Source organism: Haemorhous mexicanus, chromosome 1 (assembly GCF_027477595.1).
Source record: "Haemorhous mexicanus isolate bHaeMex1 chromosome 1, bHaeMex1.pri, whole genome shotgun sequence".
Taxonomy (NCBI): domain Eukaryota; kingdom Metazoa; phylum Chordata; class Aves; order Passeriformes; family Fringillidae; genus Haemorhous; species Haemorhous mexicanus.
The window spans coordinates 25,702,847-25,719,727 of record NC_082341.1 but is presented as its reverse complement, the minus strand read 5'-3'; the positions used below and the strand labels follow the sequence as shown (position 1 = coordinate 25,719,727).

Sequence of the window (16,881 nt, the reverse complement as noted above, 5' to 3'; positions counted from 1 at the left end):
CTTGCTATGTTGCCAGAACTATACCTGAAGTAATTTGGTCCAGTTCTGTTTCTGTGATCAGTACCAGTAGCTAGAAATTAATTCATTAACTGAGTTTTAACTGACTAAATCTGATGTGTGAGTCAATTCATTTTTTTAAAGGTGGTCTCTCATAAAATGTCTGAAATGGTTATTCTTCCAGGTTGTGGTATCAAATGTAAAACGACCCCACTGGAACTAGTATTCGTCATTGACAGCTCAGAAAGTGTTGGACCAGAAAACTTCAATATTATCAAAACCTTTATGAAAACATTCATTGACAAGGTTTCGGCCAACCACGCTACAACCCGCATCGGCATTATTAACTTCAGCCACAGAGTGGACCTGGTGTCTTCTCTGAAGGAATTCACGAGCAAAGAGCAGCTGAAATCAGCTGTTGACAAGATGCCCTACTTAGGAGAAGGCACATACACAGCTTCTGCCATCCAACAAGCCATTCGCTTATTCCAGGCAGCCCGCCCGGCCGTAAGGAAGGTGGCTGTTGTCATAACGGATGGACAGGCGGACAATCGGGATAAAGTACGGCTGGACACCATAGTAAGAGAGGCCCATGCTGCAAATATTGAGATATTTGTCATTGGGATTGTACAAAGGACTGATCCTCATTTTGATGACTTCCTGAAAGAAATGCAGCTCATTGCAACTGACCCTGATGAAGAACATGTTTACCAGATAAATGACTTCGTAACGCTTTCAGGTAAAGGGAACTATTTCAGTAAGAGGAAAGTGGAAAGCATGTTTGGCCTCTCCCATAGCCAGGCAAGGCAGCCTGCTGAGTGGCAGCTTTTATTTCTCTTTTGGATAAAGCTCGCTCTTGTTTCGCATCATCTTTGGCCAAATGAAGCCTTTGCCAAATTTTTTACCTCTTGCAGAGGCAATAAACCACAATGAACATCAGTTTTCTAAGCCCAGGTCTTCTTTGGGGTACTCCTCTTCTGTGAGAGATTGCATCAGCCTTGCTTCACAGTCCTTTTGTGCATGGCCATAATTTCATCCCAGAGAGATGCAGGTTTCCTTCCACTTAGACATAACATCTCAAACTCTCTCTCTTTTTTGGGTACTGTGAGTCTTGGAATCCCTCCACTTTCTCTTGCAAGGACTCTTTCTTTTTTCTCTTTTTTTTTTTTTTTTTCCCCTGAAAGCCATAGGGAAACCTGTGCTTTCACCCTAGTTTCAGGGGAAAAATGGTGAAACCAAAAATGAAGGGAATGGGATATGATAGACATGGTATATTTCAATGTAAGTGGCATGAAAAATATCTGTGGCTGTGGGTGAAATCATAAGAAAATCCAAAGAAAATCTATAATGACCCATAAAAAAAAAAGGTTCATTGATCTAGACTAACTGTAGACCAGCCTATACTTTTCCTGAGCATAAATTTATTTTGCTACACTGAGTTTGTGAATGAAGTTAAGTCTGGATTGAAGGCATTTAGAAAAAACCAACCTAAGGTCTGGTTCCCACTGGGATTAAATTTAAGACTTTGACTCAGACTCCAGCATTGAACATAAAAATATTCCCAGTCCCTGGTGCTTTTTTGGTTTTACAAATAAGTAGAAAACTGTTGCCCAGTTTTTCTTTTTCTTTCTTATATGTAAACACTTCCTTTCCTTCACCCTCATTTTTTTGGCTGTTATTATCTTTTCTGCTATGACTTTTACTTCCTAGACGGACTTGATACTTTAATATGTTTTTTCTTAAAAGAACAACATGGCACTAAAATGAAATAATTCAGAGACTGTGATACTTTATTAAATTTATCATTTGCATTTTGACATAACTACAGAAGATGGTCTTTCTCAAGTCCCTGTAATTAAAACTTTAGGGCTAATACTGCACTAAAAGCTTGTTCTGAATCATTGTGACTTCTTTTCACTACCCTTTAAAAATGTCATTGTTTCATTAATCTTTTCAGTTCTTGAAAATAAACTGATCACAAAAATCTGTGAGAACGACTCTGCAGTGTACACCAGAAATTACAATCTTTTATCTCCTTCTCCAAGTCTGGAATCTGAAATTGCCAGGAAAGATGCTAATAGCCTGTTACCTAAAACGACCACTTCACAGATTGATATACTTCCTACAGAAGCATCTAATAACCCAGTGAGTAAACTAGTAACAGTTGTCAAATGTTTTTTAAATATGTGTCTTTATTTGAATTCTAATATTTTGCCATCTTTATTTCACCATTCATTTTTTAATATGCAAATAACATGTCATTTGACTAGACCAAAGTGTTTGAAAAAAACTTTTCAAGTTGGAGTGAACTTATTTGTTGAAAACAAATGTTTACAAAAGAAATAGGGCAATGCTGCCTCTTAGCAATAAATGCTCTGAGTCCTCACGTTTTTTTGTAGGTTTTACTCATCTTAGAAGTGAATTAAAACTCTTACATTTCTATAGTGGCAGGTGCAATTATTTATATGCAAGCTGATTAAATTAGTTACTACAATCCTTCTTGTCTTGGTCACACTTTCCAGGTTGTTCCCAGACATATTTCCAAGTTATTAAGCTTTTGATGTTCTTTCATTTTCCACATTGGGCTGTACTTCTAGGAGTCCTTATTTGTTACTCTTTGTTCTCCAGCTTTAAATTTCTCCTGACCTGCATTGATGTTCTTCCCTCCAAAACGGTGCTGCTGCACAGACAGATAGGGCAGGGAGAGCTTTCATGCTATAGATGATATTTTCTGTAGGTGTGGATCACCTTAGCTCCCTTATTAGGTGTCCAGTGTTTTTCAGCCACTGTTGGAGCATCAGATTAGGATATTTGTCAACTCTTTAGGGCATTTTTATTGCTTTACCTAAAATAGTCAATAAAAACTTGGAGTTTTGCAGAAGGAGCTTTGCTTGCCCTTATAACCAGATGGATAAACTGGTTGAAATATGTTATGTACAAACCTCTGTAGCTGCATGGAATGGATATAACAGACCATGATACTGGTATTCAAATATTAATTGAATACAGATTACAGATAATTAAATATTACTGATTACTGTGGAGGAGCCAATGGATTATCCAGTATTAATCCTTGTTTATATAATATCATTCATAATTAAATAATTCACTTTCAAAATCTAAGTTAATTTCCAAGAATAACAGCTCCTTTGGTAAGTGTGATTAATTTAGGTTTTGGGCTTACAATACATCTAGACAGATCTGTGAGACACTGAGGGTCAGTTTTGACATTCTGTTTTATTAAGAAAAATAAATGTAAACCTAGATAGATGCTGATTTTATAAAACATGTGATAAGATTCAGGATTCTTAAGTAGGTTTATAGATATATCAGATAGGATTAGATGCTCACACACTTGGTTCTGGCTGGCTGTTGTTATGGATAAATCTTCAAACTGTTGAATTACTATCATAAATAAACACAGTCTTTTTGCAGACCTAGAGAAGAAATGAAAAATTCAAAGGACTGGATGAATTGTCTGCATCTTTACATTCCACCTAGACTGAGTTTCAAAACCCTGAAGAGTTTTCTTAAATTGACTTTGTCAGTGGTGGTCTGTAAATGGGAAAATATTGAATAGTATCAAATTCCTTTCTGCTCTCAGTAGGTAATTAATATCTGATTAAGGCAGTTGTTTGTACTATACTGTACTAGGGACCTTGCAAATCTGCTTGAATATACTAAAATATTAGGCAAATCTTTAGATAATAGTTTCAATTTGAAGAGCAGGATTGACTGCTTAACACTTCTATCAAGGCAAATTCTGAAATTCTAGTGATTAGCAACTGGCTGTTAACCAGAAATAGGACAGATTGAAGATGTCAGATCATGCCCAATGAGTGTACTAGATGTTAAGCAGCAGTGACTTACCCAAAAATTCCTCCCATTTTTTGTTTTATTTGTATTGCAGACTAAGTAGTGACTGGAATTTAGCTTAAATTGAATGAATTCAACATAGTGGCTAAATCAGAGGCATTACTTTTCCTTTTCATTATGTTCTCATGGTCAGAAAATTATGGCTCCATACTAAATAATCACAGTAACCAATCTCTTTTTAATAGTGTTTTTTCACACATTGCTTAGCAAAAGTTTCCTGCATAATTCTATCTTTTTCTTTTTTGGTCGTAGCATCTATGCCCAGACAGAATTTTAAGATTTTGACTCCTTTTGCAGCACACTCCATCACAATCCACATACACTGAACCTCTGCCATCTGCTCAGGACCACAGTGTGACCCCCTCTGCTCGCAGAGAATCAATACTTCCCCCAGTTTATAACATATCTGAAACCAGACCCCTGAGTCCAGTTGTCAATCCTTTCATTGGTGGAACTGCTACTGAAGATCACCGGCCAGCTGCATGGCAAGCAGAGCTAGCAAGAACCCAAAAAAGTGAGTAACAAATACTCTCTGCAGGTTCTGGGTAGCAAGTCTGTACCAAAAAAAAAAGATAAGCAAACCCCACTCCCTCTTCCATTATAATTTAGATTTTATTACTTTTTGTATTTCTGGGTGCTCTGTCTACAGACATCACAGTCAGAGACAGATTTTTGGACTCAGATGATAGCCATGTGTACCAACTGCATGCTTAGGTATTTAGCAGCTTGATTCTTGCATCAGGATTTAGGCAGTCTTGCTTCCAACTAATCCTTTATTTTTTAGGCCTGTTCAGGTAAGTCATTAATGGAAGTGGAATTCAGCCAGGCACAAGAAAGAAAACAAAAGGGTTGCTTTTCTTACTGCAGGAGGCACTTCTAAGATAACATAACTTATTCCCAGAATCCAAGCTAACTTTTACTGATGCACTTTCAGATCCAAGGTGCTTGGAACCTTTGAAACCAGGAGACTGTTGGAACTATGAGGTGAAATGGTATTATGACAAGGATGGCAATTCTTGTGGCCAGTTCTGGTATGGAGGTTGTAATGGTAGCAACAATAGATTTGAAACAGAAAAAGAATGTCGAGAAACCTGTGTTGATTGATGAATAAGTAAGTTGTCTCCTTCTGGTCCTCCCTCAATCACCTCTTTTCCTGCTTATGTTTTGTTTTATAGTAATCAAAACTCAGTTTTCCTTTTCAACACATAGCCTGTGCAGTCAATATCACAAGTCCTTCTGCAATTTTTTGCAGTCACTCCTTTTCTTTACTACTTTACTGTGGTACTTAACTACTTTAGAGGAACACAATATTGTCACCAACTCCAACTTTGTCACCTCCCTATTTACTCCCTTCTCTTAATCACTTATCTTGAGTAGGACAGATTGTAGCATCCATCTTTCAGTGACATCTCTCCACTGACCCTTTATCCCGTTTTTTTCTGTTGAATTCTTTTCACAACTTACAAGGCTGTCCCTCTCAAATCTATGACTTTCCTTTGGGGAGGGACCTTACATTTTGGAAATCCTGTCAGACTCTACTGGCTATCTTTGATATGTGTGCTTAGTGAGAAAGGCATGGCCTTCAGAGAGGTTTCTTATCAGTAGTGCATAACTGCCTTCACAAAAGCCATATAACTCATCCCAAATAACTTGCATTAAATACTCTATTTCAACTTTAAGTATAGGAAAATTTTATTGAGCTTCAGAGCGTGTTTTTCAAAACTTTTCAGGAAAATTAAACAATTTCTTATTTATTCTAGAAATTACTTCTGTTGGGAACTCTTGAAGCTGGAAGTTCATGGGTGCTGAGGAAGAACTGACTGAGAAGAATCCAAAATAATGTGTTAGCTTGAAATTATTACTGCTGTGCTTTATTGCCTTCCCCACTATTGTCTGCACATTAACCAGATTCCTGCATAATATATGTTAACTGCAACACCATAGCAATAACTTGAAGTCACACGTACACACACACAGGGAGGTACCTTTTCCCTCTGAATTTACAGTAACTTGATACTACTGCAAATGGGAATAATGAGATTCTATTTTTAGGATTAAAATATCAAAAGTGTTTACACTTGGTTTTTAATGACCAAGGTCTCTTAGTCTCATGGAAGAATAAAATATGCTCTAGATTTAAACAACACTAAGTAGTTCCTGAAATTAGCACTCTTAATACAGCATTTAGAGGCATAAATAAAGATTTCCATTGATTAGAGCTCTTCTTTGGAATGTAAGTACCACAGCTATGGGTAACTAGAGAGGGGTTTTTCCCATTATTAAAGCACACTTGGATTAACATCAATATAATAGTTTCAATTATAAAGGTTGGACTTTCATTTAGAGTTACGTTAAAAACTGGGTTCTTCATGTCCTTTAGGCTGTTCAGTACATTTCAATTTCTCAGGGCCTCTGGGTTAAAAAAAAAGAGTTATTTCACTCTAATACTCTAATATATGCCACTAAACTAAAAAAGGGAAAAGCACTGAAAGATATGTATTAATGTTTACTAATATCCTTTCTACTTTTAGCCATAACCCCATATGAGCGCATTGTTAAATCTGAAAATGACAAATGTGATTAAATTGGGAAGTAATACTTGATAAAGAGTCAAGCATCATTATTTCTTTGTAAACTAAAGAACAGAATCTACACAGGCAGTATGGACAATTCTTGATATGTTCAAACACTTACTTTCACAATTTGTAAATAAATGACAGGATGTACTTTGCAAAATGAACTTGTTTGCAGCAAATAGGATGCAAACCTAATTCTGTGGAAAGCTGTGCTTGAAGTAGAGTTTAAAGTTTTTAATTTTTTTTCCCAAAAATCTGGCCTTTAATTAAAATAACTAAGAGCAGCCCCAGAAAACAGAACTTAAATAATGATAATATACTCATAATAACATGATGATCATTCAAAAAACCTCTGAGGGCACAAATAATTTCTGTGTAACATGGAACAGTAAAACTGAAAGATATTACCTTGTACTATGCATACTATGAAGATCCCCTTAATCCTACCAGGAGCATTTTACATTTTGCTGCACCACGAAACTCACAGCAGCAAAGCCCACTGGAATTGCACGAGAGATTAGGAATCTGCAAGATCTTTCAAAACTGTTCTAATCTTGCATGCTTGGGCAGTAGCTTCAAGGATGGAATTAGCTGTGTGTTCAGCTCCAGATCTCCAGACAAAGAGATACATCTGTCTAAGAAACACTGGGGATAATGAGTTTGGGAATAAATATGAAGATATAGGTTATGGGTTTGCAGTAAACCCATAAAGTTTATTGAAACTTCTATAAAGTTTATTGAAAACCTTTCTGGTAAAGCCAACAAGCTTTATTAAGTACAAATAGTGACATCATTTGTTACTTAACAAGGGTGTAAAACAAGCAGTTACTCTTTAACGTGCATACAAGGACTTGTTTTAATGCAGTTAAACCAGTGTTATACAAAAGAGCACTGCTTTATTTTCCACTTTCATGTAGAGTTGACTAAACCTTTTGTAGCAAAGAGGGAAAAGTGAAGGCTATAAAGTTGTTTTGAAAGTTGTATGCTGTTCCAATCAGATTATCCTGAAATGAACATGCATTTCTGTTCAGGTCTTTCTATGTAGCTCCAGACTGCAAACTCTCATTGTATGCTCTGATATTTAGCAGACCATGGAAAAGCACGTAAGTCCCTCCTGAAAGGACTCTTCTCTAAATCTGCATCAGCAGTGACTGACAGCACTGGTTCCCGTGTCTCCTCACCCAGCTCTGCCTTCCCGAGGATGTCATGGGGCAATAAACCAGGAGAGGGCCCTGCTTGCCAAACATCTACTGTTTTTTTCCCGACCAGTGTAAAATCATACAAGATTATTGCTGAGAGAATTACAGTTTTCACAGGCAAACAAGCCCTTTAGTTTTGTCATGGGCAAATTTTAAAAGCTAGAGTAGTTTAACCCTTAAATCCTTAAATCTTCTGCTAGACCAGGCCAAATGCTATAAATCATAAAAGCTAAGAGTAGTGAATTACAGAATTTTCTATAGAACTGATCATTATAAGATAAATTCTTTTTCTGACATCCTTGATTCTAAGAGTTCAGATAAAGACTCAGAAAATTACCAGGAAAATAGTGTTTCATTTGCTCAGCATAGAACAGCAGCAGCTTTTCATTTTGAGAAGCTCTACCACTCTCTTGTTCACAACTATCAAACAGAATTAATCTTTTGCCTTAACCCAGTTCACTCACTGTCTGTCCCAAGGACTCACTCAGACATTAATAACACTGCCTCTGCATTGGCCATCCTGCTGTCTACACTCCTCTGTTTCTTTTACATCTTAAAATTTCCTCTCTGTTTCCCTAAATTGACTGAAGATATGCAACATTTCCTGCACTGCACTTCTGAACATTCTTGGAAAACTGATTGATGTGTTTCCTCATTTGGAAGTTGCCATCAAAGACATTCCATAGAAGGAAAAATGGAAAGAAAAAGAAAAATAAAGAAGAAGAAAAAGGTGAATTTAAAAATATGCTATTGATAGCATGGCTGAGACCAATGTCCCCATTTGGAAAGAAACATTTTATGGACAGAATAGATTTGGTCCACATTCCCACACTTCCTTGGTTGCTTCCTGAACTCTTCTGATACCATTTGTACATACAGAACACCCTTCCCAAAGCTTGCAAGGGCATCACAGCACAGAGTTACAAACAGGTTCTCTTAGGTAACCTGATGATTCTTTTTTATTAACAAAACAAATAACTCCTCTTCCTCCTCCACCCCTCAGTGAAAGGGCTAAAGCATTCATGGGCAGGTGTGTGGCCTGGGACACCCCAGCTCTACCAGCAAGTGGAGCAATTTTTCTGCTGACACATCAGAAACTATATGTTCAGCACTGAGATCTTAGACATTACTGCTATTCCTCCTGCAGCTTCTTATCAATCATTCTTTAGAATAATTTTTTGTCTCTCTAGGCTGACATTTTACCTTCCCAGTTGTAGAACCCTTCCAGGTGCTGCTGAAGCCAATCTGCAGCAGGTCAAGGTTTTGAAATTCCACAGGCAAATGTAAGCAGACATCTCAGCTACCATACTTGGTAGATAGACAACAAAATATGAATTATAAATTATATTTAGCCACTAGATTTGTTTGCTTGAGACTGCCTTAAATATAAGGGTCTTTACTTCCAGGAGAGTTATTATATCTTTTCATGGGACAAAATCAGTTCTAAGCTTTAGGGATAAGTGAATCTCAAATTTTTAACCAAATACTACTGAAGTGTGACTCTTTTTCCTAACCAGGAATATGTAGAAATTCAGCCAAATGCCCTGAAACATAATCCATAAAGATTTTCTATTTAGGCATTCTAATTTATGTAAGACCTATTTTAGAGCAATTTGTAAGACAAAAGAAGGAGAGCCCATTGTCCCACAATCCCTGCTTTTAGCAGCTGTAACCTCCCTATATGTGGACAGGGAGGGAGAAGGGAGATTTTTTGCATTTTATTGGTTTGGCAAAAAGAATCACCAACATCTGGCACTGTTAACCCTGGGGCACAAAGAAACCATTTCTTGTTATAGAAAGAGTGGTCAATAAGTGCTTTGACAAGAGCAAATCTGGCAAGCAAAAACTCAACACGTGAGTAACACCCCCAAAGAGTTTTGGATTAGCTTTAAAATAACTAAGCTAATCCCAAATGCTGCTGGAATTTCGACTGGTGCTCCTGTCTCAGCAATTTAAAGCTTTCAGGACACTTAAAAAAAACCTGCCAGAGCAGCAAAACACTGATCAACAAATCAGAAAGGCCCCCAGGATGTGCCTTCAGAAGGAGGGGTTTGCAAAGAGGGGCTGCAGGGGAGAGAGATGCTCAGGTATGCTCACTGGAAAGCATGAAAGATTTCAGGGGTTTTGTGGACTGGTTGCTGCCTGCTGCCCCTGGGGTGCCTTGGGCTTGCTGAGCACACAGGCATGGGTGTGGGGATTGAGGCTGGGGACAGCTGTTTCCATGGAAAGCAAATAGCTAGTCATTCTTCTGAATTACATTCATGACATAATTGGTAATTTCAGCTGCTTCTTACTTCATTCAGGGCAACTCCCTAGTGCATCATGTTTCCCCAAAGGATAGTTTCTATCAGTCTTAACTACATTGTAAATTAATAGGTAAGGTATGTTTCTGCTGACCAGAGAGGCAGTATTTTCAAATTAATTAACACATAATGACATTCACATATAAAATCTGGGTCTGAAGATTATTATTTTCATTTCAAGCTCCCTCAGAGAACTATGACTGGATGTTTTTAGTTTGCACACCGTGTAACTGAACAGATCATAAGTGACTTGAGGCAAAGGCTGCCAAGATACACAGTATCTGTAATAACTGAAAAGTATACTGATGAGGGCAGTGCTGGAGGCAGCACCATGTTCTTCCTGAAGGGAACAATCATGTTTCCAAGTAGAAATCTTCCATTCTTTTTCCATTATGAACCATACAATCTATTCAATCAAAAGTCACAGTACTTGCTGGACATTCTAAAGGATACAAGTGAATGTGTCAGGGTGAAAACCATCCTTTGAGCAGACTTGTTGAGAATTTGGCTGTCATATGTCAGGCTTTTTTGAGATTTTTTTACACTCTCAGTGATGTGTCTGATTTGTTTACAGTTCATAAACTGGTTGAAGCTCTTTCCTTTTTAAGAGGAGAAAATCATCCAACATAGGTCCCACCAAATAAGTTACAGGTTATCATGGATTAAGGGTGTTGTGCTGGTCCTTAAGTCAAGCATAACAGAACCTGTTGTGTCAGCAGGAAGATATCCCAGCATCTTAAATGATGCAGCTGCAGTACAGGGCCCCAAGGACCACAGTGTTATCCTGCAGTGCCACCAGGAGGAAAACAACAAAATGCCTCTGTAAAACAAACAGTGAGACATCAACAGGTTTTTAGTAAGGAATATCAAAGTAACAACTTCCAAAGCTCAGCTCAGCAATAGAGGCTGCTTAAATTGCCTCTTCATTCATCTCACAACTTTCATTTTCTACAGGCCACTGTAGCTGCTCCTTGGTCTCCTTGGCAAATTCTTAAGTTGTCTTAAAACTGGCTTAACCTGAACATTGTATAAACAGGATGTTCCACAAACCAGATTCTGAGCATTGCAGGCCAAGGTATTTACACTAAGCAGGAACACAGCTGTAAAAAGGACTTGTATGCACTGTACCATAGTATGAAAGCCAAAGAGCAGCACACCCCACAGTCACATTGTGGATCCCCTTGCAGAAACCCCCTCCATCTATAATTGCAATACTGCTGAATCTGGCAAATCAAGAAAAAAATTCTATCAGTCAATAAATAAAAAGTGAAGGGCTCCAGAGCCCTTATGAGCTGGTATCCAAAGTGCTGCAGGAGGTTTGAAACAGGACAGACTCTGCTTTTGGGTTGTGCCTCGATACACCCAGCATGACCCCTCCTGGATACAGCCTGGGGCACAGGCTGAACCCACCCCAGCCATGGCCCAGCACACCCATTCTCTGCAAAGCTTTCTGATGTTACAGCCCTGAGAACAAGGCTTCATTCAGAACTTCATTTCACTAAACTCCTCTCTTTTTGTTTTTTAATTGGTACATTTTTCACAGGGAAATATTTTTACTTTTATTTATCTTAGACTTTTTTCTGTAGCATCTTGTTCTGTCACGGGAGCCCACTCCAGCACTACCTCTTAATCACAAAGCTACAATGGGAGAGGGCAGCATTATTATCAGATCTGGAAGTTATTTGTGATACAAAATTCATTCAAACAGTTGCATCAGGTCATTCTTACCCTCAGGTGAATGTTGACTTTCCACACTCGTGTCACACTGCAAGCACTCCTCAGTCTCCAGCTTCTTCATGAGGTGCAAAGAAGGGGCAGACACTGATCTTCTCTGATCAGTGCCACTGGTGGTGACCAGTGACAGCACCCAAGGGAGCAGCCTGAAGTTGTGTCAGGGGAGGTTTTGGTTGGATATTAGGAAAAGGTTCTTCCCCCGCAGAGTGGCTGGGCACTGGAACAGGCTCCCCAGGAAAGTGTCACAGCACCAGGCCTGACAGAGTTCAGGAAGTGTTTGGACACTGCCCTCGGGCACTTGGCGTGACTCTTGGGGCTGGTCCTGTGCAGAACCAGGAGTTGGACTTTGATCCTTGTGGATCCCTGCGAACTCAGGATATTCTGTTAATCCATGATCTCCACCTCCTCTCAGGCAGTCTACTTGCCAGCTGGGTACCAGAGGATAGCAACCATTTATTTGGACATTTCCTCCTGTGGGTGTCAACATACAGTTTTTGGATGCTGGCTGTGTTTAACTGTGCTTTCTTTAACCAGTTTGCTTCCTTCTCCAATACTGAGCAGATTTATATGTGAAATAGCAGTGAAATGCTAAGTATCAGCACAATGCTGAATAAACATCAAGAGAAAGTTTCCTGCCTTGTTGCATTTGCTTCCTGGTCTTTATGCATGTGCTTTTTAAGAATTGCAAATTATTTGTAAGCACTGGGCTGAAGTTATGCACAGGTGCTACAAGCTGCACTGGCCCCACTTTATTACTTAAAAACATTTTGGATCCTGTTCTCACGTTGCCTATAATCATCATTTTTAACAGCAGCTACCTCCTTCTAATCTCTCCTCAGAGATTAGGAGCTTTTGTAACAGAAAAAGGAACTGTGCCAATACCAGGATCATTGTTCAGCAAGCAATAGGCATGGTGATTGTACAGAGACAGAGAAAAGGACTTTTAGACCCATAAACCCCAGTGTGCATTAACCAGGACACAACACTGGAAGGAGTGCAAACTCACCCTGTAGTTAGTCAGGCAATTCAACAGAACAATTCCTTTCCCACATAAAGGAAATGGCACAGACACAAAAGATATTTTAACCACCCTTCTATAATATGGCACTGTAAAGAGATGCTTAGTGTAGTGCTACTCAGAATGATAAGCAGAACTTTCACAACACCACTGTTGCTCTGGAAGGAAAGGGAGAACATGGAGACTCAAAGGGTGAGATGGGCAGGATCCAGCACTGCTGGTGGTCAGGCAGGGGCTCTGTGGGCTGCAGAAGGGAGCTGAATGCAAAGCAGCAGCAGGGACCAACAAGAAAAGACATGGAGGAGCTGAAGATATGGAGGTGCAAAACATGTGCAAAGCTGACAAGACATTTTTAGGATTGTAGGAAAATTCAGGTAGGAAAAGACCACAGAAATCATCCAGTCTATTCAGGATTCCCTCTCAAAGGAAAGTCAACTACAAGGTCAGGTCAAGCTTCTACACTCCTGCACACAGGCAAATATCCCAGGCAAGTGAGTCTCATCCTCAAACCTGGCCCTCTTGAACAGTCCAAAGCCCCCGAGGGCAGTCAGGGGGAGAGGTCAGGCAGGTATTAAATACAGAATGTGCTGACTGGCAGCAGGAAGCAGAAGCTGTGCAGAAAATCTACTGTGAAGGTGTTCCCTTGATGAGGTGCTCTTGCTGAAACATTTTGGAGTTCAGCCATCCAAGCACATTACAAAAGAGTAAAATCAAAAGGGATTGTCCTCTCTTCAGTCATTTTAGAGTCTCTCCACTACTGACTGATTACTAGCATAGGACATGCACATTCTTCATACTAGAGTTTTCTTTCCTCATGCTCATCTTAGAAACAATACTCCTGAATACACAGTTATATATTTAAAAGTCAAAGGACTAGCTGGTCCAGCTGAACATGTGTAATTAACCTTTGTTTAACTGCAAAAGCCATAGGAAACCTCCTAATGTTTTTGGTTGATTTATATGTTGCAACAGTTTTCTCAGTCTCTCCTGGGCCCAGACATCTAGCCCACAAATATGTGTGGCTAATGGGACACAGCAAATTTTTTCCAACCATTCTTTCATGTTTGGTTTTTTTTTTTTCATAATGTTAAACATTTGTAATAATTTCCTCATTTTGCCCTGAAGTGAAGAATAAAATTCCTAGATGCTCGATGTAAGAGAAACTCATGCTCCCTCTAGTTCTTTGAGACTCACAAGGACTGAGTTCAGGGTGGCAACTCACCACCAGTACCTATGGATCTTTTTGAAAGTTTTGCTTTTAAAATATGTGCAAAATCTACAACTTTGACTCACAAAGTGAAACAAACAAAAAATAATTCAGCAACACTGAAACTGTTTGCTGCAAAGACCAGATCAAACCAGAGAGCTACCACACATCTGTAAGGCTCTGCTTCTCAGTTGGTATTGCTGACACTTCTTGAACAAGAAGTGCTGGCCAGCACAGGGACTGGCAGAACTGGAAATTTTGTGCAATTACAATAGGTTTATATGAAATAATCAAGACTCTTTGAATCTAATTTATTCTCCTGGAGAAAGTACAAGTAGTTGTACAATTACTAATTAGACTCAAATGCTACTGTTGTATAGTTTAAAGCAAGAAGATATAGCTGATTCATGAGATCTCTCCCACCGAGAACAGTACCAATTTGTGCATATTCAGATCTACATTTGATAAGACAACTCCTGTTTGATAAGACAATTTCTGCCTTTAGACATCATGAAGCTTACACAAAAAGAAGACATGTCCAGTGTCTTTTGGGAAATATTTCCTTGAATGAGTCTGAACAAGATGTATGAAATGCATCTTTGGAAGCTGGCAAAGATGAAGTGCACAGAGCTCAAGCTGGCCAGCAGGGAAATAGTTTAAAAGCAGGATGCTGTTGATTAGACTGACAAATGATGTTTTAATCTGGGTAAACAGACACCGCCTATTCTCTGCAAAAAAAACCCTGAGTAACATTGGTCAGGAATAGGAACAAAGGCTTCATTGTCCCCAGGGAAGCATTGCCAGCTTCTGAACAGCAGTTTGCTTTTCTAAATGATGTTTGAAAATTTGGTTTAGACATGATTACCCTACCTGTCCTTGAAACATTAACCATATTTCAGCTATGATTTCAACAGATCCTACAGTGGAATATGTGAAACCTGCTGTTTTCTATGGTAAATGGTCAAATGCTGGTGAAACACTCTCCTGTGATGGGAAAATTTCAGACCCCCAGTGTGATTTTCATTTGATTTAGGATTAATCCCTGCAGAGTGCTCATCTGGATTACAAATCTAGGAAGGATATAGGGTCCAGTTTACAGCCACATTCTCTACTTGAGAAATAGTCAGACAACAGACATTTAACAGTACTCCCACATTTAGAGTAACTAGATTAAATAAAACATGCATTCAAAAAATTAGAGACCTATCTATTTGTTTTGATTTCTGCCAAGTACTCGCTTGGCCCTAAATTAACATTTATGTTAAATCTTATGCTCTCCATCTCCAGGGGCAGGAAGAAGGAAGGCAGCACTTAATAGCACAACATTTGAGTGATTCCCAGTTAAGAACTCACGTGGGACAGTGAAAGAAAAAACCCAACAAAAATCATAGTCCAAGGTTTTAAAAGTGCACAGTACTAATGCACATTAATTCCTAAGTCTTTTTTATCAGCTCTTTGACAGGGGGGGAAAGAGTCAAAACCTTGACTCCCTGAGACCATGCAGGATCCAGCTCTGTTGGGGAACACTGAAAGCACAGGGTGGGACTGGGAAGCTGCAGCACGAGAAGGCTGATATGGGTCTTTAGGTGACTGAAGCTATTGCCAAAGCTCCTTTCCTTGCAGTCACTTAGAATTTTATCCTGGGAGGGGAATGAGAAGGCGCTGAGGAGTTGCTGGAAGCCGGGTTAGAAATTCAAAGAAGCAAACCAGCCTCTTTGACTTCAAGATGCCCAAGTGGTGGGTTCACAGCCATCACAGTTTAGTGTTGTACAACTGAAGAACAGTATTGCAAACTTACACACCTACTCAAGTAAAGCAGAGTTTACATGAAATAAATAAGCTGCTCACAGCAACTTCTGATGTAACAAACATTCCTGTGAAACTCCCATCTCTATTCAATTATGAATTTGAAACTGTTGCCATGTAGTCCTCTTTCTAAGACTGTTCACCTCTGTGCAAAAGTGAAAAATAAGATAGTGACTTCAGCAATGCTCAGAAGACAGTTGGAAAGCTTGTGTTCCTTTCCAGACAACATTGCTACAAATAATTCCCTCTCCCCAAGGAATATTTTTCATACTTCTTTAGGACAACTGGCTGCTGGAATCTCCAGCCAGTCCACCTGTCCATCCTACCAAACTGAGAAGTATTTTAAGCATTTTTTAAATTATAAAACCTGGTTCCAACTCTTGCTTTGAAGTGATTGGCTTTAGGCTGACTTTAAAACCTGCTGTAAGTCAGTAAGTTTACTGCCTGTGGGATCATACACTGCCTTCAGCTCCCATAGCTACCATGTACTCTTCAAACAGCACTTTGCAGATGAGGCGGTGCAACCATCGACAGAAAAAGGAAACTAAAAAGAAGGAGAAAAGATGGGAATGTTTAAAAGACAAATCACACCTCCAAAGGAGGGAACATGTGAGACCACTATGGCAAAAGAATTGACAATTTCTTATCCCCACAGGTGTGTAACACAGAACTGGATGATGCTTTGGTCAGTACAGTGCAGACTCCAGAACTCAGGGTTCAGCCTCCCTAAATAAAAGAAAGCTTACAGAAGAACATTTTTGTGGGAGGAAGGAGAAAAAGGACTGTACTGGTCCTGTAGTATTGCAACAAAGGAGGAGCATTATACACAACAGAACAGGGGGCTGAAGATGTCTGAAAAGAAGAGTTAAAAGGAGAGTGTGTGGGGCACAGCTCAAAACCACACTGGGTCCAAATTCCAATGTTAACAAAAACAAACACAGAATTAGCCTCCCTCCATCGCTCTTTTTACTAACCAATGACAAAAACATCTTTACAGTTTATTTTTATTGGCATTTTAAGAAGCCTCGAAGGACTATATATTAGAAAGCTGAACAACATGAAAGCCTCAGGCTACATTTCTGAATTAAATAACCACATTCCCTTTAAAAAGGCCAAATATCACCCGAACCTAGAAGTGAGATCCCACGATCCATCTGTTTTCCCA

The 16,881-nt window shown here is 39.1% G+C and overlaps 1 protein-coding gene and 1 long non-coding RNA gene across 4 annotated transcripts in view; one reads left to right on the top strand and one right to left on the bottom strand.

The window, feature by feature from the left end:
- COL28A1 (collagen type XXVIII alpha 1 chain) overlaps positions 1–6,480 on the top strand; it is a 70,435-nt gene extending 63,955 nt beyond the window's left edge. For all 3 annotated transcript variants that reach the window (XM_059843645.1, XM_059843634.1, XM_059843624.1), the window contains 5 exons: positions 182–736; positions 1,955–2,142; positions 4,171–4,387; positions 4,808–4,984; positions 5,634–6,480. In XM_059843645.1, coding sequence (XP_059699628.1) covers positions 182–736; positions 1,955–2,142; positions 4,171–4,387; positions 4,808–4,977 — 1,130 coding nt within the window. In that variant the 3' untranslated portion in view covers positions 4,978–4,984; positions 5,634–6,480. The remainder of the gene's footprint in view (positions 1–181; positions 737–1,954; positions 2,143–4,170; positions 4,388–4,807; positions 4,985–5,633) is intronic.
- Positions 5,031–14,650, bottom strand: LOC132326021 (uncharacterized). Its single transcript, XR_009486111.1, has 3 exons — positions 14,432–14,650; positions 11,680–12,156; positions 5,031–10,771 (listed from the first exon to the last, which is right to left on the bottom strand). It is a non-coding gene; the product is annotated as an uncharacterized LOC132326021 (long non-coding RNA).
- Positions 14,651–16,881: the final 2,231 nt, after the last annotated feature.